This window comes from Citrus clementina, unplaced genomic scaffold (genome assembly GCF_000493195.1).
Source record: "Citrus clementina cultivar Clemenules unplaced genomic scaffold, Citrus_clementina_v1.0 scaffold_4, whole genome shotgun sequence".
Lineage (NCBI taxonomy): Eukaryota > Viridiplantae > Streptophyta > Magnoliopsida > Sapindales > Rutaceae > Citrus > Citrus x clementina.
This window is the reverse complement of record NW_006262274.1, coordinates 25,577,609-25,600,732: the sequence shown is the minus strand read 5'-3', so window position 1 is coordinate 25,600,732 and position 23,124 is coordinate 25,577,609. Positions and strand designations below refer to the sequence as shown.

Here is a 23,124-nt window from a genome sequence, read left to right as displayed (position 1 = left end):
TAGTGGCAGTGAAAAAGATTGCAGTCATCTTCTTCAAATCTTCAACATGAAATCAAGGTAGTTCTCTAACCTTATGCATGTATGCATAAAATAAAATAAAAAATTCTTGGCTTCTGCTGATTTTATAAAATTTTAAAAAAAATATTTTTCTAGATTTCATTTACCATCACCTTTTGCACTTTGCTGAGGAATTTGTCAAAATTAATAATCGATAGATGATGTCTCTATGATTGATCTCATCAGTTCAATTAAGCCTAGCTGTTAAGTAAGGTGTTTTATTAACTTCTAGCAAGCTCTTAGCTTAAATGCATGCAATTGGCTTGTGGCAGCACCAGCAATTTTCTAATTTCTCTCCATCAAAATTCACAACACATGAAGACATAGGGGTGCAGTAAATGGATGGTCAAGAAGGCTAACATTAACATATCATTTTGCCAACGACTATAGTCCCTACAAAGAAGACAAAAAATTAGCTTATTACTTCAAGTCGTTAGCACTTAAGATACTTAGTAGAAGGATAGTGTGGCAGAAAGTTGACCTCCCAATGAGGACCCATGAAAGGATGATCAAGACAACTTGAATTCCAGTTGATTAGTCTCAAGTCTCAGCTTTAATTGGAATTATAACTGAAAGAGATGTAACCGTAAAGCCCTTTCTCGTGTAAGAATTTGTTTATATTATATTCCATTAAATATAAGACGAAAGACTCTACATCGGAATATATATAAATTATGATTCAGATGTATCACACAATAGTACAAATTAAGAGCATATATATTAACGTTCAATTCATGCACTATGATGTTTTTCATATATGAAGTTAACAAAACAACAAACATCGATCTGCAACGCTGAGAAAGAAAATTAATGTTATTTTAATTTCTTCAATGTAACAATTAATTAATTAACAGTCGAAGTCTGAGGCATATAGACATCAAGAATAGACAAATCCCGCGTATCGAGTGTGAAATGACTTGCATATATGCATATATGCCATAAGGGTGTAGTATAACAAAGGTATTTTAGAATCTCTCATGTGTGTGTGTGTATGTACATAGGTATATGTATGGCAATTAAGGAATAATTAATGACTTGCTTTGCCTTGACATCAGCCGGAAAATATTGATGTGCATTACTGATCACGCTACTAATGGAAAATACAATTGACGGCCGGTTATATTGGGCGTGGGCAAGTAGAATGTTAAAAGCCCAACTTCTCTTTTGAATTCCGCTCTATGCCTAAAGGGGCGGTAATTGATCAACTAGCCGCGATCGAGGAAGGCAATCTAATTCTTTGAAAAGTACACAATTGAAAATAATTCAATGGTCATGGCTATGTTAGAGCGCGAATCACAGCCACACACTCAAAGTAATAAATAGTAAAAAACACATTATTACTTTAATCGTGTGGTTATAAATGAGCGTTCCACCGTGGAGCAGTTCCAACATAATCGGACTATAATTCAATCTCGGACAGTTGTACGAACCACCCTTTTTTAGGACATTTTTCAAAATATATAAATCTTTTTTTTGGTACTATTCCACCTTCAGTGGAAATCATTTTCAATCATCCACTATTGTCTAAATTGTGTTAAAAATTTAATGACGTCAAAAAGATAGAATTCTCATTTAATTTTAACAAATAAAAATAATCTCTAAATCAAACAAAAAAAATGCCACAATTTATCAAAATGAAAATCCTTTAATTCAATTGAAAGAACAGTGCTCAGCCCTAACCTTGACTCAACAACCACACACTACCAAAATTAAAATTAAAATTTATTTAATTTACAATCAAATAATAATAAAAAGATGCATGGTTGGCAAACATCAGCTGGTGGCAGTGGCGGGGTGTGGTAAGGCATGGCAGAGTGAGGAATGAAGGTGCTAGATCTTATCAAATCTAGCATCCAACGATGTGGCGCTATGCCATGGTGGCTGATCGTGGTTGAAGTCAGCAATGAGTGAGAGGCAAGAGAAGAGGCTACAATTTTTTTTTCTTGTTAAAAAAAAGTAAAGATATATAATTTTTGTTAGAGAACAAAAAGAGACTGGTTTTGTTTTGAATAAGATTAAAGATTAGCGTTGTGTCTTACTGCAGTGATGCCTTTTTTTTTTTCTCTCTCTCTATTGCTTTGCTTGAATTCTTTTAATTTTTTTGTTTAGCATTTGTTTTTAATTTGGTTATTGGATTGATTTTGGGATTAGGTTGGGATTTTAATTCTTTTAATTATTTTCATCTTTATTTTAACTATTTTGTTTCATTTATTATTTAATATCTAAGTTGCAAAGAATAATCGAAATCATCTAATTTTTTATCATTTACCTAGGGATGCAATAGTAATTTTACATAAAGAGGTAAAATAGTTATTTACTAATATTCAGTTAAAATCTCATGCAGAGTTTAGAAAGTAATAGAATAATGATACATTTTATAAATTTTAGACAGAATTCTATAAAGAAAAAAAAATTGTATATTTTTAAAGAAAACATAATAAAAGACGAGTGATCGATGAATAATTACCCTCTAATTTCTTTATACAAATCATTAACAATACCTTTCTCAAAGAATGAAAACTGAAACGGTGGCACATATAAAAACTATCTGGAGATTCTAAATACTCTCATTCGAAATATGCATATATTTAATTTTTTAGTATGACTGTAACAACTAACAACTACTTGTAAATTAAAATTTTGTGAAGCACAACAACTAAAGCGTGCACTTGAGAAAATACATACAAATTATTGGTATGACTGACAGCGTCGAGGTCGTGCTTGCCAGCTGGTCAATTTGATGGTCTCGGTCGATCTCATCGAATTCCCAATTATTCTCATCTTGCTATTGATTATACTATTAATCTTAGTTCTAAGTAACCCATGGTGGGGAACAAAATTAAACTAATTTAATTACAAAATCTCATAATTTTAACAGACAAGTCGTACGAGATACAGTGCCGAACACTTCTTTAATTTGTTCTTCTTTCCTGAAGCTATGTGTGAGTAAATTAGATGCACTTTTTACTTACACTCAATCCTCACATTTATACGACATCGAGAAAGAGTGCATGAGAGGTGATTACCTCTAATTTTGATTATATTTCATATGCAAATTGAAGTACTGTACCGAGTTGTAATTACTGAAACAACGGTTAATTAATTACCCAAATCATCCTACATATCTTGCTCCCTGGCCCTTTGACATTCATAGAAAATTTTCTCGTTGGGACTTGGACGGTTCATTTTGTCATTTCAATGGGTCCAAACTCCAACTTGTAGTCGAATAGCTGATTCATATGGACCCAATCAAGATTGGAGAATCAACAAATAGCGAAGAGGGCACCGCTCAAACCTTGTTGAGTATTTATTTATAGATACTTGTTGAGTAAGGGACTGATTCAAGTCTCACACAACAATCATTATGGCGTTTTCCATGTATGAGTGAAGTTAACAAACTATTAAATCTGCAAACTAAGAATGTTATTTTCTTCACATATTAACATCAACGGCTGACAATTAGGTAATAAAGGATGACTTTCTTCAAATTGAAGCCCAACATTCATTCTATATAACTGGTGAACACACGATTCAAAAGAATTCGTTAGTGGGAGAACTACATTAACTAATAAAATAAGCATTAAACTCAATTTCAAAGGGGGATGTAGCTCAAATGGTAGAGCGCTCGCTTTGCATGCGAGAGGCACGGGGTTCGATCCCCCGCATCTCCATCTTTTTTTTATTGTCCATACTTCAGTAAAAAAAAAAAAAGGATCTTTGTTTACCAACCATGGTCTATCTAATCAAATCCAATTCTTAGTTATATTCCTAAAAAATTTGTACTTTTCTCTTTTTTGAATGATTGACAATATATTCCAATTCTCTCTTGCTATGTTCCTAAAAAAATTGGTACTTTGGCAAAAAATTGATCCTTATTTACCAATTATATAATATCTAACCAAATTCAATTATCTCGCGCTATATTCCTCATAAAATTTGATTCTTCGAACTAACAAAGATATCTTGGTAGGATTGTCACATGTAAAATTGTCATAATTTTACAAATAAACAGCTCACTTATTTCTCAAGAAGAGGTAAGAAAAATGCTCGATATTATTTGATCGAACAGTTAACTCAATCCCTTAATATTTGAGAAAACCTTTTTTCTATTTGTGTGAACTATTGTCAAACCATGCCATACCCAATTATCTAACCCAACCCCACTTCAAAATTTAAAAAATGTGGTGAAGTAAAAATCCCTCCTCAATAATAAATTATTTTAGCCACTAATCATCTACCTATATTTAACCAATGATCATTCAATTTTATAACAAATGTGGATTTGCACTCAGAGCATTTCATTTTCAAACATACTTTTAAAATATAATATTGTTTATTTGCATTTGTATGTGTAATAATAGTTAGATACCAATGTGTTTTGATAGATAATCCAATGTCAAAATTTTAAATTATAATATAATTTTTAATGTTCAGGATATAATTTAAACACTATAACCATCCATAACCTCGTGGTATACTATTTTCTTGTCCATTGATGTGAGAAAGAGTCGAATATTCACATTGGGTAACAATCAAGTATGATGTAACTAATTTGCCAAAGCTTCTTGAGCAGATTGGCTTGCACCTCCTGTACATTTGAGTTTCATCAGTCACAATGAGAGTTTATTTTCTTTAGACTCTTTAGAGTCTTAGGGTCCATTTGGTATTTTTTTTCTTACTGTTGTTTTTATAAAATAAAAATGAGAATGAAAATAATATTTTAAAATTTAAAAAATGTGTACAGTATCATTTTCAAAAATAATCTTGAAAATGAGAAAAAAAAAACACGTTCGGAAGGAATATTCTTAAAGAATTATTATCAGAATAATTTTCATAAATTTCATATTAAGTAATGTATAATCATTTTTATTATTTAATTAATTTGATTATTATTTTTTCAAGAATAAATTGGGTGATCTTATTTTTTTGTTTAAAGAAAAATGATAAAATCTACCTATTTGATTTAATCAATATATAAAAACATAAATATCATAATGTATGTAAAAAGAAAAGATTATTTTGAGGAAATTAATTTTTTAGATGATGATAACGACGACAACAACTTGTTGTTGATATTATTATTATTTTGAGAGATGGTGAAGTTGTTCATTTTGAAATTTAATACTGTACTGGGAAATAAGGAAAATAAGAAAAAGTTGTTTTCTTATTTCCTTTGTTAAAAGTTTATAATGAATTTTATATTTTTGAAAATATTTTCAGAAACAATCTGCCAGACACGTACTTGGTGTTTTCTGAATTCAAAAAACAGAAAATAGAATTTGAAAAACATTACCAAACACACACTTAGTCTTTGGTTTCTTAAGTTTTAATTGAGTATTTCTAAGAGCTTATATTGAAATTGTTTTGTATAAAATTAATAATCTAAAAAGGTATATTATAATTATTTTAGAAAGTTTTAATAGATTTTATAATATGAGGCATTAGAAGATTTGTAATGTTGCCATTAAAAATAAATAAATAAATAAAACAATAACAAAACGAGGCTGAAGAGTAATAGGATCTCCTCAATCAGCCTGATTCCTGAATTAAGTTTCAATTTCCACTTTTCTCCTTTTTAGACACAAAATTGACAAATCAAGCTTATATATCAATATTATAGAACAAACATGTCTACTAATATTTTATACATTTATACAATTGTAATTTTAAAATTAAATAAAATTTTATAAATGAAAAACTATGTATATGTTTATCCTTATAAAAAAAAATCATGTCTAATATATGAGTTTTGATGATAAGAACTTACAAATTAATTTAGAATACAAAATATAATCTTGTCATTAATCAAACAAATAGATCAATAACCTTAACTCTAACCAGACATCAGAACAAATCGCGTCGACTCAAACCCTACTTATTTAATAAATTTATCAAATTTAATAATATTTATTTATGTTGTATTCGTATCAAATAATTAAGCGCTCACAAATTTTGCTAGGTCTAAATTAAGTACTGTAGCTCACCTTCTAAAAAAAGCCGGAAAAAAGAAAAGTCTTAGCTCACCCACATGGGATATCTATTAGCCACCGCGCAAATGATCACAAGCAAAATTGCATCAAAACGTCACCGTCAAGCTGCTTTTTAATCAACAAGTCAACTTTTCAAAATTTTCACTTAGGTCAAGGCCTACAAATGAGAACGAAGATAGACGGTAATAGACGCATCTAATATTCAAATTCAACGCTCCAGAAATCCCGCACGTAGCCCGCCGGATACAACGAATAACCCCCCCTCTCACCCTCACACGCGTGAAAGCATGCAAAACCGCACATGTAGCGGCAATAAAAAGCGAGTATTGCTCATTTCAAAGCACGCCGGCCTCCAACCACAAAATAGCAAAATATCTCTGCTTCTCTCGCTTTTCGCACGCCTTTCCTTTCTAAGCAGAGCGGGAGGCGGACACCAATCTGTCATTTTTCAAAGGTAAACACATTAATCACTCTCCACCGTCCGATCTCATTCTATCAGATCTGTTATTTTACTTGGTTGTCGACTCGTTTCTGCTTCAGATCTGCTAATGTTTTTTTTTTTTAATGCTTCTTTGAAACGCGCGTGAATGACATGCTTAATAGTTTGTTAGATCTTTGTCTTTGCTGAAATTTAGTTGAGCGTAATTTTTATTTGTAAGCTTGTTCAGATCTTATTATTAGTCAATGAGATTAAATAGATCTATTGTTATCTCTTGTATGTGGTTCTATGATTTTTATTATTTTGTCATTTTGTGTTTTTTGTGTTTCATTCTTTTTTTTTTCCAAAATTTGTCACAGATTGTCTTTAAATTTGTTAATTAATTAGTTATATACTTGTCTAGATCTATTTTACACAATATTTGATCGGGAAGTTTTTGTGAGTGTTAGCGTGACTAATCAAATATGCTGAGTGCTACATTTAGAATTTTCTCAATATTCATAGTTTCTCAAGTTTTTGTTATGTTCAGATCACAATCACGCGGTCTTACTGTATGGAGGATTCAGATCTGTTTATGCTTCTGTTGTTTTCTTGTCGTGATAAGTTTGCTGTTCGGATGTTGCTTTTCCTTACGTCGTAGGCAATAGTGCTACTTTTAACTTGGGAGGATTCAGTCATAAAATTAGATAGATGATATGTATTTGTTTCCCATATCACAAGTGCTGGTTTCTAGATCATCGTAGGTTATTGTTAGCACAACAACTAGACACACCTTTTTGAAATTTTACATTACCTTTTATATTATTCCCCAGTCAACATTTGAGAGCTTATTTGAAAATCGTGATAATGTATGTTTCAATGATTGCTTAACGGGTTCTTGTTCACTCCGATATTTTACTCCAATTAACATTCTTGATAACTTTTTGTAATTGCTAAGAGGTCTTTTGTTCCGCTTATAAACTATTTTAGCACATTTACTATTGCTTGTTGGTGTGTTATGAATTGATATGCGTAGGTTTCTACATTGTATCAACCCAATTTTTGAATGAAAGTTTGTTGCAATTCTGCAGGAAAAGTCACAATGATTGATCAGGTTCAACATCCTTCCGTCATGCAGAAGGTAGCTGGACAGCTCCTTCATTCCAGCCTTTCCCAAAATATTCAGGATTATGAAAGGCCAACCATGTACCAAAGACGTGGTGCTTATGGGAACTACTCCAATGCTGCATTCCAATACCCCATAGTCAGTGCAGCTACAACCGATCTATCTATGGTGCCGTCAACTGCATCTGCTATTTGCGTCCAAGCCCCAGCTGAGAAAGGCTTTGCAGGCTTTGCTATCGATTTCCTTATGGGTGGAGTTTCTGCTGCTGTGTCCAAAACAGCTGCTGCTCCCATTGAGCGTGTTAAGCTTTTGATTCAAAACCAAGATGAGATGATCAAGAGTGGTAGGCTATCTGAACCCTACAAGGGCATTGGTGATTGTTTTAAGCGTACAATGAAGGATGAGGGTATTGTTGCTTTGTGGAGAGGAAATACCGCTAATGTTATCCGTTACTTCCCCACTCAGGTAACCTTTTGTTAAAACTATTTATTTAATGTATGTTTCCTGACTAATTTTATGCTCATATTTATCTCAAATTTTGTATCAGGCCCTGAACTTTGCATTCAAGGATTACTTCAAGAGGCTCTTCAACTTCAAGAAAGACAGGGATGGTTACTGGAAATGGTTTGCTGGTAATTTGGGATCAGGAGGTGCTGCTGGTGCTTCATCCCTTCTCTTTGTTTACTCCTTGGACTATGCTCGTACCCGTCTGGCCAATGATGCCAAAGCTGCGAAGAAGGGAGGAGAGAGGCAATTCAATGGGCTGGTTGATGTCTACAGAAAGACATTGAAATCTGATGGCATTGCTGGGCTTTACCGTGGTTTCAACATTTCATGTGTTGGAATCATTGTGTACCGTGGTCTTTACTTCGGCATGTATGATTCTCTGAAGCCAGTGGTCTTGACTGGAAAGTTGCAGGTGGGTACATTAATTTGATATGTTTTGTTTATTGATTTATGTGATTATTTGGTAGAGAATAGGCTTATATTTATACATTATATTTTATTATTGCAATTTCTGTTTGCTTGTACATTGGCAATGGGTATTAATCATGGTTTCAGTGCAGCAATATTTGCATGTTGAAATTCATGTGGTGCCCCTTTAACCTACTTATTTTTCTTTTATAGCAATAATTATTGCAGGCAAGTACCTTGGATGTGATTTGTTATGATTTCCAAACCTTTTTTTTGTCCTGTTTGACTTTTCGATCATTTTCCAAAGTTGTTGTTTAGAACGGATGTTACACACTTCTTGTTTTAATCAAGTTATGCATCTTTTGCCTTCCTTTGAGACTGAGTGATGTTTTCATTTTCAATGTTAGTTGAGTGGTGATCTAGATTCTTGTGTTTTGTTCTAGGAAGTCTTAAGTCAGTGGATGCAAGCAAGTTGGTTTTCATGTAGAATGTTTTAGATTTTGATTCATCGTTTGTGTAAAATTAGTGGGATGGAATTACACAGTGGGGGCAATCTTAAGCATTTATACTGTTTTGATTAATGGAATAATCAACCTTATCTTTTCATGTTCTTGACATATTTTCTGGTGTTGGTTATTTCAGGATAGTTTCTTTGCTAGCTTCGCCCTTGGGTGGCTCATCACTAATGGTGCTGGTCTTGCTTCCTACCCAATTGACACTGTCCGTAGAAGGATGATGATGACATCTGGTGAGGCTGTCAAGTACAAGAGCTCTCTTGATGCATTCTCTCAGATCCTGAAGAATGAGGGTGCTAAGTCTCTCTTCAAGGGTGCTGGAGCAAACATCCTCCGAGCTGTTGCAGGTGCCGGTGTGCTTGCTGGTTATGACAAATTGCAGTTAATTGTCTTTGGGAAGAAATATGGCTCTGGCGGTGCCTAAGGCATATTCCCTTTGGTTTTTTTAGCTTTAGATATTGATGAAAATCTGATACTCAGAGAATTTTTCCGGCAGAGGAGTCTTCTTTAATAATTCACTCTTTTGGGGGGAGCAAGAACCCCCTGAACAATTTAGTTTTGGATGGAAATTTTGTTTTGCATAAACCTGATTCACTCGAGTTACACAGCTCGACATGATTTGAGGAATATTTTCAATGTACTAGTGATTTTTTCTGATCAGTTAAACATCATTTTGCTTTTAAGTTTGTGCCTCCGCTTGCAGGATCCCAGCTCTCATTTGTTATTAGTTTGCTTGAAATTTGGTCATGCCAAATTTGTTCCAACTTGTGTTATCGAAAAAACTTATCGTCAGTTTTTACTCGATAAGAGGAATGTTTCGAGAACAGTTGATCGATGTCCAGATACTTTTATCTTCGGAAGATAGATTTTGTCAGACTTTTCATGTCTTAAAAGATAGTTCTTGATTTTGTAGAATTTTCAAAACTATTTAACGAATTTTCTGTTCTGAGCCAGTTGATTCACAATGACATGTTGCTCTACAATCTGAGAAACACGAACCCGTTGAATAATCTCATGTTTTCAAATTTTTACTGCCAGTTAATGTACTATTTTCTGTTTCTTTCCGCAAGTTAAAGAGAAACGAGTTGAGAACTAAACTAATATGGACTTGAGAATTTGCAAAGTGGTAAAGCCAATCTCCATCGTTAAAGCATGATGATTTGATGGACTCATTAGGCTTGGCAACTGAGTGGGCCCAAATTGCACTTGCCAAATATTTTTTGGTTGGTTTTGATTCACCGTGTCTCTTTTACTTTTTGGGGTTGGACCTGTGCAAAAATTGAAAGCAACGATAGGGAATTTTGTACCTTTAGTGGTGTATGGGCCCATAATAGATGCTGGAATAAGAAGAATTCAACTCTGATTTTATTCCCACTGTATAAACTAATCTTTGCTTTAATTGGAGTTGACTGAGAATACATCACCTTGGAGATTTACTGCTGCTTCTTCGAAGAGTCATCTGTCTCGTGTATCCTATTCCTATGCCCATTACCATTCTTTTGCCTATTTTTGACTAGCTTTTGATGTTCCATTGATTTATTCTTGTGTCCAGAAAAGGAAAAAGAAACATTACAGTCCTAAACAAATACATACACTGATAGACAGCTCTTTCTCAGTGCTTGCAAATCCAATTTCCATGTGTATGTGTGAGAAAAGTAACTGCTTAAAAAAAATTATCAATTCCTTGCGTGCAGCCAAGGCTTCCTTGGTCCCATAAATCTCATAACATTAGAATCTAACTCTAATTAATTTTTGTTCATGGGTATTCTTTTAATGAATTTTTTGTGGACCCTAATCTTGCATTGTTACTGTAGTCCATGAAGATACATCTTCAACTTTATTGCAAAAAAATAATTTAACCAAAATACAGTTTTCTCATGGAATGCCAAATCAAAAGCTTGTTCGGCCAGCCATATTTGGTTTTCTAATTCTTTAACCATTTTTTAACTTTTATATATATATATATATAGTTTAATGCATAAGCCATTTTTGCATAGAGAAATATATGTTATTTTCCTTGGGATTCTCTAAGAGATAAAAGTATAAAACTCACTGCTTTTTTTTTTTTTTTTAATTTCTAGTTATTGCATTCTCTAAGAGATAAAATATACGTTTTCTGCTCACCTCAATTGTTGAAAAGTGAAAATGACAACTTGCCAAATGCCAAGCCCCGTGACCTAATAATCTTGAAACCCTTAATGATTTCAGCTGGTTTGGTGATCCGTTTTCAACCATATGCAATTACTATATAAAAACAAAGAAATGGATTTTGAACTGTACCAATTTCCCATATCATTAGTCGTGCCAATAATACAATGGTTTCCTTTTCTTTTCTTTTCTTTTCTTTTATGAGGTATGACTTATGAGAAAAGAAGAAAATGAAAATGGCTGCACTATTCCACTTTTCGTTGAAAAAAATCTGAAGGTTTTAAAATCTCTCAAATTTTCATTACCATTTCTTAACTTATGATATACATATGTTATGCATAATATCATAACATTTAGAGTATCAAAAATGAAACTTTAGGGTGTAACAAACAAAACATTGATGTGAACCATATATGAATTGGGTTCCTTTTACATATTTTTGGCGAGACAGCTAGTGTTTACTGATAATTCCAATTTCCCATTACTCCATAAAGTATGTTGGGTTTGTTAATTTTTCCTCTTCGGGAAAAATGCTTCCGTAAAGAAAGAAAGAAAAACAAAATGGGAAAAAAAAAGAAGGACAAACATTATTAATTATTAACAATCCAAAGTCCTTAAAACATACCAGAAACTTTAATCTGATTTAATTGCATCAGCCATCAGTTGGGGCCAACCATTATTTTCGTTCCCACCAAATTTTACTTAACATTAACCAATTAAATACAAAAGCAGGCAGAGTTTATTAAAAGTGATAGCTTCAACTGTTTAAATAAAAAAATAAAAAAGCAAAGAAAATATTTAAACGGTATCCTCTATCCTGTTTGTTTACAACTACAAAGCTGCCGCTGCAGTATGGGGACCAAACTGGTTTATTTGTGATGATTTTAGGTGAGCAGTTTGTAAGCTTCTGAAGGGTGTACGTATCCTTGATCTTGGTCAATGCATGCTGCCAGAGAATAGATTTCACCTTCACAAGCTGTGGAAATGGCTTTATCTTTCTTTCTGGATTACTATTTCTTTTTCTTTTTCTTTTTCTTTTTCTCCCAAGAAATCATAATAAATAGCTGTATTAGCTTTGTTTAATTTTCCAAAACATAATCATTTTTTTTTTCTCTGCTCGTTGTGTTATGTCAAACTTTGAACATTTCTACGATGAGAGTGTACTAACCCAGACCCAGTGATCAAACTATTTACTCTTGTTATGACAGAGCTTTTCAGATGTAATTAATATTTTAATACACTATTTTTTTTTTTACTATCTTTTACCTGTATTTACATGAAATTTATATTTTTAGTTAAAAAATAATAATATCTATTGTTCTATTAAAAGAAAATCTATATTTAAAAGGACAACTCTTCTTCTAATATTAAAATGAGAGTAGATCTCTTTCTGCTGTTAAATGAAGATTAATTTTCGAACTGTATCGCAATAAAATTATAATGTAGAGTTTCAAACGATTTTCAATGACAAACATAAAAAATATTAAGGAGAGTTTTAATTTTTGATCGTAAATATTAGTAGAATTTTAATATTAGAAAAAGAAGAAGAAGAAGAAGACACGTGTGAGAAGGGGGTAAAAAAAATAAAAACATAACGTGCCGGAAAATTGGAAAACTACAGCAGCAGCGTCAAAAGCGACGCGAGGAAGAGCCAGAACAGAAAATCAAAAAGAGGCAAGTGGATTTAATGAGAGAAAGAGAGTAAGTGAAAAACAAAAACAGAACACACGACGCTACACTTCCTCCTTCACTTTCACTTTGATGCTCTCCTCTCTCTCTCTCTCTCTCTCTCTCTCTCTCTCTCTCTTCACACACAACGCCAACGCAAGCAAGCTCTTCTTCTTGTTCATTGTCGGTTCTCTCTCTCTCTCGTCTCCCTCTGCTTTTTCCTCTTCTTATAAGTTATTAATTCATGAAACATTGTCGAATGCAGTCGGAACCTCTGACCAAAACGGCGCCGTAATTTCTCCTTTTTTACTCTCTCTTTTTTTTTAATTTAATTTTTTTGGTCTGGTTTTGCTCTATTTCTTTTTCTGTCGTCGGTTCCTTTAACGAAAAAATAAATAAATTACACATAGTTCTATTCTTCTACACGAATGTAGTCGAAATTTCTGAACAAACGGCGCCGTAATTGCTCGTTATTTTTTCTTCTTAAATTTTCTTTGGTTTATTTCGATCTTAGTTTCTCTCGCTCTCCGCTGCTCTAAAATTGTTTACGCACGGTGAGTGGCGATATATTGTGAATTTTTTGTTGATTTTTTAACTTGTCCCTTTGAGTCCTTTTCTTAATTAATTGGAGTAACTATTGATGATTTTGTGTCAATGTTTATGAATGTGATTGCAATTAATGCTCAAAATAGTTCTTTTTCCTTTTTTCGAAAAAACTCCTCTCTTTTTTTTTTTTCTTTTTTTTCAGTATTTGGCTACGGGGAAAACTGAGGAAAATAACTTCTTCTTTTTTTCAAGTCATGATTTTTCACTATGCTTCTGTTTTATTTTTCCTGTGAGTTTCGAGGGGGAAGGAGCTGTCACTTTGGCTTTAATTTTTCTGTGTTTAGCCTTATGCATTTATTTAAATATGATACATTTTAGGATTAGTTCCTTTTTTTTTTTTTAATGTACTTGCATTTTCTTTTCAGGAAATGATTCAATTAAATATACATATTATGATTTAAAAATTAAGTGGCTTTGGTCTTAATACGGATTGTCCTTTTGCAGTTGTGTAGCTTGCTTTCTTGATATGGATTTTGTCCTTTTGCAGTTGCGTAGCTTGCTTTGACATTGAATGAGCTCAAAACCCCCTATAGTATAATGTAAGAAATACGAAACTCTATGAAAATGATTTGCTTTGTCAAAAACGTTCCTTCTTTTCCCAACATTGTTATATTTCATTTTGTTTGGTGTCATTCATTTTTATGATTAGTTTTGCAGCTTGTTTCGTAGTTGGGGGTAGAAATAGTTGGTTCAAAATGAACGGAAACAGTAGTAGACAGATGGAGGTGCATTACATAGATACTGGCTTTGCTTACACTGTCACGGAAAGTTTTATGGATTTCTTTGAAGGTTTGACTCACGCACCGGTAAACTATGCACAGACAGGACCAATTCATGATCAGGTATTCTGATTTTGTGCATAAGCACTGAAAATTTTGCAATTTGTATTACATAAGGTTACCATTAGGTTGTTCATGCTTTTGGCGTTTATTTTGGTGGAAGGTTGTCAGATCCATGCTGGTCGATTCTTGCACTGATGCTTTTATGACTTCATTTTTTTTTTCTTGAAACTGAGAAGTAAATTCAATGATCTGTATGCGGTTGTTTGTGAAGCTATTACCAAAAAGTTTGAAAATCATTCATGGTGATTCCTGGAATTGACTAGTGTTGATGGTCATTGATGGTGGTTTTGCTTTCAACTGAACTCCAGTGTTCAATTTTTCACAAAGGATTTACTGTGTATATCTTCTAATTGTCAGTGTGGAATTCTTTCTATTTGCATTTTTTTTTTGAAAAACTTTATATTTACATTTAATTACATGGTCTATGATATTACTTCTACTCAAAATATCTATGTTCTTTCCTCAGGAAAATGTGTACTGGTCAATGAATATGCATCCATACAAGTTTGGATTTTCAGGTCCGGAGAGTAATTACTATTATGGGTCATATGAGGTAAATGATCATTTGCCGAGAATAGAAGCAAGCAGGAGGACTTGGGAGTATGCTTCAACAATGAACAATGTAGAGCCCTCAACAACAGATGTGCAATCCGAAGGAGAAGCAGTCATGGGTGTGCACACTGCCCCTGAAGAATGTTAGTAAAAAAAAAAAAAAAAAATTAAACATTCGAGTATAATAGCCAGTAAAAGCTGTTGAGGATATTTCATATCTGCCTGCTGAAAGCAGTGTTTTATCATTTTGGTTTCTGAGGACTTTTTCTTTTTTTTTGGGGGGGTGGGGGGGGGGGGGTCACTATTATTCAATTCTTGTCAATTTTTACTCCTTCAAGATCTCATGACTTAATTGCTGTTTTAGTCTTTTGATAATTTTCTTTTGCAGGTAGTCCACATCATCAGAGTAGCAACAGTTCTCAGGTATGAAACATGCTTGCTGATGTACACCATGTTGGTGTTGGCTTATAATTGAGCTACAAAAACCTAAGTTCCAGATGCTAATATCAGTATAAACAGACAAGAAACCAGTACTGCAAATGTTTCATTCATGAGTTTATACAGAAAATTGATCATAATTTTATCTACTTGTATCAGGTTGTTTGGCAAGATAACGTTGATCCTGATAACATGACCTATGAGGTTTGCTTTTGGTTCCCCACCCCCTTGCTTATGATGCATCACATTTCATCTCTTAGTGAACAGGACATTTTGTCATTCTTCATCTGGAAAGCTTCATGAAACTATTACTGTTCTCCCTGTCCTAGCATTTGTGGAGGAGCATATGATATGATATCTATCTGTGCTACTTTATTGTTATATGCTATCTCCCAGAAATAGAGCTGATATTTACCGTTGTTTAGGACCACCAGTTTGGTTTCAAGTTGAATAAAATTGTTAATGGATAAAAGTTGGAAAGAAACTATTTAATGGGCCAGTGATGTTCAATCAGAGATGCATGTTTCCCTTTAAGTTGGGTTGTCTTTCGATGTTGGAATTTTTCATGAATCTTGCAGCCTGCACATGATCATATTGATTTGTCACCTTTTTTCCGTTTGCAGGAATTACTTGACTTGGGCGAGACAGTTGGAACTCAAAGCCGAGGTCTTTCACAGGAGCAAATTAATTTGCTTCCGACTTCAAAATACAAGTTTGGAAACCTATTCTTAAGGAAAAGATCTGGGGAGAGGTAGCATTCTTGCTTATGAAAATGTTACTGAAAAATGCCATTCTCAATTACATCTAAAATCCAGTATTTATGACTTGGCTCCCGTTATTATACTTTTTCATCATGCTACAATCTCAATTGCCACCATCTTTTACTTCCGTCTTTAAATGAATGTATATTTATTTGATTCAAATGTTTCTGCAGAACCATTGTCGTACTTGATATTTGACTGAATGGCTCGTTCACGCTTGACATTGTGGATTCACCTCATTGTCCCTGTCACATTTTATTATCTTAACCATAAACCTAGAACATAATTGCATGAAACAGCCGGTATTGCTTGTTTATTTTTCTAGATATGTCTTTGATGGACATGGTGTTATTCTTCAAAATAGGTGTGTGATTTGCCAAATGAAGTACAAAAGGGGAGACCGACAAATGAAGTTGCCATGCAGGCATGTTTATCACTCTGAATGCATCACCAAATGGCTTGGCATTAACAAGGTTACTGGTTTAGCTTTGAAACACAATTACATTCTTTGATGCCTTCATCAGGTGACTAATCTTAAACATTCTGTGCCAGATATGTCCAATCTGCAACAACGAGGTATTTGGCGACGAATCAAGGCATTAATGCATCAATTCAAAACCAGATGTTCTTTTTCCTTTTCACTGTTCCCCTTTTTATCAATTTGTACACATAGGGCCAGTCAAGGACCATGATCATATCCCGCTCGTACACTGTTCAGTAGAAAAGAAAAAGAAAGCCCCCTCATCTCACTCCTATAGTAAGAGAATGTGAATTTCAAATCTGATTTTGTGTTTATTAGTGATAGTACAGATGTGAATGCCCCTGTCTATGCAGTCTTTCGAAGTGGCTATTATTATATTAAGTTTTTGTTTCACTAAAACTTGATCTTGTTTGGGTACAAGTAAAATATAAGGGTTGAGATGTGCATTATGTTCGGCTCTCATTAAATTCATGATTAAAGTCATAACTAACATCAAGCAGAACTGATTAAAGGCATGTTTTAATGGGCCAATGACGAAAATCATTGCGGCCGTCGTTGGCTTACTATTCATTAGTATTATTCCATCTAGGAGTGGCTTTAAGTATAAGCAAAGTATGCGGTTGCCTAGGGCTCGTATATTAAGAAGGTCCCATTGTGGTCATAAGTAGCTTTTAAGTATAGGCAAATTATACGGTCGTCTAGGGTCCATATATTAAAAATGCTTCATCGTGGTTGCCTAGTCTTGATATGTTAAAAGATTTTTTCTTGTAGTATTTCCTCAATATGCTCAAATTAATATAGTATAATAAAAAATCATATTTTTAGGCCTCTCTTTAATTGATAATTATCTTGCAATTAAGATTTTAAAAAACCGTAATGTCAAAAACTTATAATTAATAGTATTAACTACTAATTCATTATCAGTTTTTCCTCCAAAAAAATTAAATTTTTTATCTAATTAAAAACTTTAATTATTTAACATTATAGAATTTCTTATGCTTTTCTCTATAAAGAAAATTATTATATTTATTGATTCACTTTTAAAAGAAAAAAAAATTATTGATTACTTTTCTTTTTTAAATTTTCTTACTATATTATTAATTGTTATTTAATATATAAATAATTAATTAAATTTTGAATTTTTTTATATTTCTTTGAGTGTTGAAACTACTAAATATAAGGAGGCCTTATATAAATTTTTTGCCTAAAGGCCTCAATACCCTGGAGCCGGCCCTCGTTCCATCAGAAAGCCGAATGTGTAATTTTTTTTCCCTTTTTTGGAGGGTAAAAAATAAAGAGAGTAGAAATTTCTTCGCTAATCGAGTGACATTGTTAATTACATCATCTTTTGTTAAACAATCAGTAGGTACGAGTATTCCCAGATCCATTACAATTAAATTAATAATGCTCACGAAAGAGAAAGAGTTAGAAAAAAAAAACTTAACAAATCCTCCAACGGTTAGAAACTGTACTAACGTTCCCTCGTCTCTGCCAGAGGCAATGACCGTTACACCTCTCTCTTCATTGTTCAATACAGCTACCTTAACTTGTGGGTCTACTGTTTCTTTCTCTAGAGATCCAATCTTTCTCTACCCAGCATTTGCTTCTTGACTTCTGGGTGCTTCGTTCTTTTCTCTGAAACCTTCGTCCGTCTCTCTCTCTCTCTCTCTCTGTGAAATGGAACCAGCGAAAATTGACTGGAAAAGAATAGAGTCGGTGTTTGTAGAAGACAGTGTCTATGAGAACATCAACGCACCCAAATGGGTTGATCTCTTGGCCCCTGATCAAGCTTCTGTCGATGATGTAGCCTGGTTTTGTAGGCCCGGTAACCAGTTTTTTTCTTGCAATTTTCATTTCGTGTGTTAAAATTGTTAACATGTTTCATTAAATCAATGTGATGCTTCGTTGTTAATTACAGATTGTAACCATCCCAAGACAGCTGAGGATTTCCTTAAAACCCCACCAAGTTCCAAGGTTTTAATCTCAAATTCTATACGCCCTTCTTTCCTTCTTTCTTTCTTTCTCTAGTTTCACATAAATCTTGCTGAGCAAACTCTTGGACTAAATGATTTTTCTCATTTTATCTTTGGTGTAGTTTCTAAGATCGCTGGAAAGGCTTCCATTTGGAGATAGGAACCTAAGGTACCAATATGAGACTTTTCTTCTTTTATTTTATCTGTCCAAGTAAATTCAAGATTAAATTGCACATGTAAAAGATTCTCATGCTTTACTAGTTTATTTGCTTGCTTTTTGCGTTTAGAGATGCAAGATTGAAGAGAAGAGGACAGAGTCAATCTTCATTTTCATCTAATGAAAAACTCAAATTCAGTGACAATAGTGAAAATCAGAATCCAAATTCAGTAACACCACAGAATCAAGTTGAGCCCATGAAAATGTCCATTAAATCAACCAGCGAAAAGAATAAACTGATGGATGACACTTCACAAAATAATGAGTTGTTGCCAAGACTAAAGAGCACACTTTCAGCTAGGAATTTGTTTGTGGGGAAGGATATACTGAATCATATTTCTGACTTTTGCAATGAGTTAAAGAAATTGGCTACAAGAGCAAGGGAGAGAGAGAACACGGAGATGTTCAATGAGAAGAACAGACAAGTGGGTGAGAAGAAAGAGGTGGTGAATGAGAGACCTTGTGAGGTTATAGGTGCAGCGGGTGAGAAAGAAAAGGAGAGGAAGCCACTGCTTGAGATGGATAAAGAGAATTCTGGAGGTGCAGTGGGTGAGAAAGAAAAGGAGAGGAAGCCATTGCTTGAGATGGATAAAGAGAATTCTGGAGGTGTAGACAATGGGGAAAGTGGTAACAAGGACAGGAAGAGAAGGAATAAGTAAGTTCAATTTCATTCCATCTTTATGTTTAATTGGTATGTTACATGAATATCATGTTTGTGTATAGGTGGTGCTGCTAGTATTTCGAGTTGATTTTATTTCCATAAATCAATGGAGTCTTTTGCGCAGCTCAACACTTTTTGTCACATTCTTCAGTTGTTGAAAATGCTTTCTGCATAATGAACAGAAAGACTTTTCATGATCACATTCCAAGTAAATCAATACGCATGTTTATTTGCCGCTTGCTTGCGTCTGCTATAATACTAGTGACTAAATATTTGTTCACTACATTGTGCAGAAGATTTGATGAGGTGGAGAACATCCCAGTCTCTCTGAATTTAGAGAATGTAAAGAAGAAAGGAGATGAGCGCCTGTTGCAAATCCGAACTAATCCTCCCTCTCCTCAATGCTTTTCTGTCACTCGTTCAGCCACCAAAACCACCTCTTCAAAGAGTTCCACTTATAGGTCTATGGTATGCAAGCTAAACGCTTCATTCTATTTCACATGGGAAGGCTAGAAGTTTAGGAATTTCAAAATGCATCAAAGATTGAATTCTCAAAGTCAAGATTTTTAAATAATGTATTAAACATCTTAAGCTTTGGTGAGGATATAAGGAAACTAATTCCATGTTTCTGTACTTTCTTTGTTTGATTGATTGATTGATTGATCGATCGCTTACTGTGTTATACTGAGTGATGATTTGGTGATCAGGAGAGGAAAATCCTTCAAGAGGTATTCGAGCAGAAAACACCTACCAATAAAGGAACAAGTGTTTCAAATTCAGTTGTCGAAGGAAGAGAAGCAAGAGCTTTGAATGTATTTTGGTTCTTGAAGCCTTGCACATTATCTGGCTAAAATGGCTGAACACTGCCAGAAATACAGTTCATTCATTCTTTGATTTTAACCCTGAAAGATCTCTATTCTTTTCATTTTATTCCATCCGTTAATTTGTTACCATGTAGTCCTTGGTCCTCACTGATTCATTCGTTACTTATAATTGTAACTAAGTATTCAATAATTATACCGAAATTCATTTTCAGTGAATAAAAAATTATTGTTTGTACCCTTTTACCATCACTTTTGTCCTGGATGAAGTTGAGTCATTAAGCAAGCAGCTTATGCCGGTTGAGTCATTTTTTAGCCATATTTACCCATTGCAAAATAGATCAAAAGGTTCATCGCATAATATAAATGAAGTTAAAAACACATCCTATATTCGTTTATACTTATTAGAAGACATTAAAAAAAGAAAAGATTACCATCAAATCCTTCAAGATAATGAGAAATTTTAGTAGCGCGTCCAAATCAATGCATGTGAACTTGCAAAACATTATCTTCGACTTTCGCTTGTGCTGAATTTAGTAAGTAATTGAATAGAACTTTCTCAAATGGGCTTCATTACTAGTTTCCTTTTTTCATGAGATTTAGACATAATTTAATACAATATGCCAAATGGACCATAAGAATAAACAGATGAGGGCTGAAGGATTGAAAAATAGCAATATCTATCAACATGTATTCATCTTCTCTGTAATTCCCATGAAAGCTAGAGAATGCAGAGATAGGAAACTGATGATTGTAAACATATAATTAAGTATAAAAGAAATCTTTCAAACCTCACTCAATCACCTCCGATGAATATCTATTTGCCCTCCATCCGCTGTTTCTAGTAGGACGATGACCTAAGAGTGATAAGTTTAAACCTTCATTTAAGTACAATATAAGGGCCTTCTCGGAAAAAAAAAATTATAAGTGGATTTAATAAGTATTTTAGGACGATTGCCATCTTTTAATAGTATGTATAAGATGAAAAAGAAAACTTAATTAACTGTGACGATATAATTTATAACTTAAAGATGAAAAAAAATTGAAGGATAATCTGAGATGTCGAAATGTAAGAATATCATCCATCATTACTCTCATAGTATGTTTATTTATTAAAATAAAAGGAGAATAAGAATGAAATATATGGGACTCATATATTTTTTGGATTAAAGAATAAAAATTTAATTTTCACAGGGATAGAGAGTTAATTTATCATTACTTGAACTCACTATTTTACCTCACTTAAATTTTATAACTCCACTTTTGTCCTCAATTAAAGTATTATTATATTGTTGTTATTGTTATTATCCTTATTCTTCTGATTGTTAATAATAATAATAATAATACTTATTTTCAATCTGATTCTAATTCTAACTGTTTAAATAAACAACTTATTTTAATTCTTATTCTCCACTTTACTTATTTTCAATCTGATTCTAATTCTAACTGTTTAAATAAACAATTTATTTTAATTCTTATTCTCCACTTTTATTCTCTAACTTATTCTGATTACTATTTATTTCAACACATTTATCATTCTAATTTATTATAATTTCTGTCCATTTGATCTGATTCAAACCCATTCAGCTTTTCAACTCATTATGATTCGTAAATTTTTTGGATTCTCAACTAGTAAGGCAGAATTAATAGAATAAAAAGTTGGGTGAATGAACTGATGATAAACTTCAACTCTAGGTGGCTAGGTGCCTAACGCCGTATTTAATTTGCAAGAGCAATAACAAAGAAATTCACTTTTATTCGAGATAAAGCCAGCCACATCTAGAGGTGTCCCCTTTTCTCTCTCTTTTCTTTTTCTAATATTAGCAGCAGCATAGAGACAAGTTCTGAACCTGAACCCTAACTCAGGAACCCTTATCCAAACCCACCACCCAAGCTCTGTAAACAACCAAACCTGGCCGTGCTTATCATGTACCTGCAGATGGCAAATGATAATAGCTGATTGAACTTGGGGAAAAAAACATCATAATTATTAATCTCCAAAGTCTAATCAAACAAAAGGCCATAGTTTTATTCTTGCTTCCATACATGGATCACCAACCAAAATAAACCACCCAGTTCACTACTACATAAAGATCAAAAGAAAAGAATATGAATGAACATTCGTTGCTCAAACATTATTAATACTCCCGCAATTACAACAAAGACAAAGCTGCAACAGCAACAAAATTAACACTCAAGAGATTAAGACAAGCCTAACACGTGTATTAAGTAAAACATTTAGATCTTGTTGACCCAATAATCAATCTAATCTAAACGCAGGTTGCAGAGGATGCAATCCAAGACCCTAGACCAAACAAAGCGTGCTCGTGGATAGAGCCTGTTGGTGTAAATTCTTGACTCCCTCAAGAAATCTTCCATGGTCTCTACAAAGAGATTGAGGCTTCTGAGTGGAGGAATGTACAGAGTCAAAGGAACTGCTGAGAAAGCCACTGTGAAAAACAGCTGCAGCATTATCAATAAATTAATAAGCCCACACAACCAGTACAGAGAGATTTCGGAGCTCTTGTTTTTTTTCAAGTTTTTGAAAAAGAAATGATTTGGGAAATTTCACTTTGGCCTTCTGAGCATAAACATTTGGATTTGTATATAAATATTTTAATTTAAAAGAAAAAAAAAAAGAGAGAGAGAGAGAAGCTTCAAAGAAGAGGAAAAGAGTTCTGGAAATTTAGAGAAAGATGAAAAGTTGAAGAAAGTTCATTGCTAGGTGCGCGCATGACCGGTGATTGCGTTGTGGGGGGCTGGCAATTACCTGCCGATGATCTGAGTCAACTCCTATTTATATATATATATATATATTAAATGTATTTGCTTCTCATGATAAGAATAACAAGGATTAAGTGTCGCTTATTGATTGTACTGACATTACGATTCATAATTTAATGAGGGGAAAAAAAAAAACCTAAAGGATAACTCT

The 23,124-nt window shown here is 33.4% G+C and overlaps 4 protein-coding genes and 1 non-coding gene across 9 annotated transcripts; 4 read left to right on the top strand and 1 right to left on the bottom strand.

Moving 5' to 3' along the window:
- The first annotated feature begins 3,655 nt into the window (after positions 1 to 3,655).
- TRNAA-UGC lies at positions 3,656 to 3,728 on the top strand. Its single transcript has one exon. It is a non-coding gene; the product is annotated as a tRNA-Ala (tRNA).
- Positions 3,729 to 6,377: 2,649 nt separating this feature from the next.
- On the top strand, positions 6,378 to 9,704 carry LOC18043450 (ADP,ATP carrier protein 1, mitochondrial). The gene is made up of 4 exons (XM_006439065.2): positions 6,378 to 6,501; positions 7,557 to 8,056; positions 8,139 to 8,510; positions 9,149 to 9,704. Exons 2-4 carry the CDS (start codon positions 7,568 to 7,570, stop codon positions 9,443 to 9,445), a joined length of 1,158 nt encoding a protein of 385 aa, XP_006439128.1. The 5' UTR covers positions 6,378 to 6,501; positions 7,557 to 7,567; the 3' UTR covers positions 9,446 to 9,704.
- A 3,197-nt stretch (positions 9,705 to 12,901) lies between these two features.
- Positions 12,902 to 16,878, top strand: LOC18043449 (E3 ubiquitin ligase BIG BROTHER). Of its 5 annotated transcripts, none has more exons than XM_024186369.1 (9): positions 12,902 to 13,020; positions 13,931 to 13,982; positions 14,101 to 14,285; positions 14,752 to 14,980; positions 15,226 to 15,260; positions 15,435 to 15,479; positions 15,899 to 16,026; positions 16,401 to 16,509; positions 16,589 to 16,878. In XM_024186369.1, the coding sequence occupies exons 3-9, from the start codon at positions 14,139 to 14,141 to the stop codon at positions 16,637 to 16,639; spliced, it is 744 nt and encodes a 247-aa protein (XP_024042137.1). In that variant the 5' UTR covers positions 12,902 to 13,020; positions 13,931 to 13,982; positions 14,101 to 14,138; the 3' UTR covers positions 16,640 to 16,878. The 5 variants fall into 5 exon arrangements, with proteins under 5 accessions (XP_024042137.1, XP_024042135.1, XP_024042136.1 ...); XM_024186367.1 differs by having other exon boundaries at positions 14,093 to 14,285; XM_024186368.1 differs by having other exon boundaries at positions 13,888 to 13,982.
- A 1,076-nt stretch (positions 16,879 to 17,954) lies between these two features.
- LOC18043448 (splicing regulatory glutamine/lysine-rich protein 1) lies at positions 17,955 to 20,418 on the top strand. The gene is made up of 6 exons (XM_024186054.1): positions 17,955 to 18,342; positions 18,436 to 18,491; positions 18,613 to 18,659; positions 18,778 to 19,362; positions 19,662 to 19,836; positions 20,076 to 20,418. The coding sequence occupies exons 1-6, from the start codon at positions 18,195 to 18,197 to the stop codon at positions 20,217 to 20,219; spliced, it is 1,155 nt and encodes a 384-aa protein (XP_024041822.1). The 5' UTR covers positions 17,955 to 18,194; the 3' UTR covers positions 20,220 to 20,418.
- A 1,776-nt stretch (positions 20,419 to 22,194) lies between these two features.
- Positions 22,195 to 23,056, bottom strand: LOC18043446. The gene has a single exon (XM_024186403.1). The coding sequence runs from the start codon at positions 22,659 to 22,661 to the stop codon at positions 22,455 to 22,457; it is 207 nt and encodes a 68-aa protein (XP_024042171.1). The 5' UTR covers positions 22,662 to 23,056; the 3' UTR covers positions 22,195 to 22,454.
- Between the last annotated feature and the right edge of the window lie 68 nt (positions 23,057 to 23,124).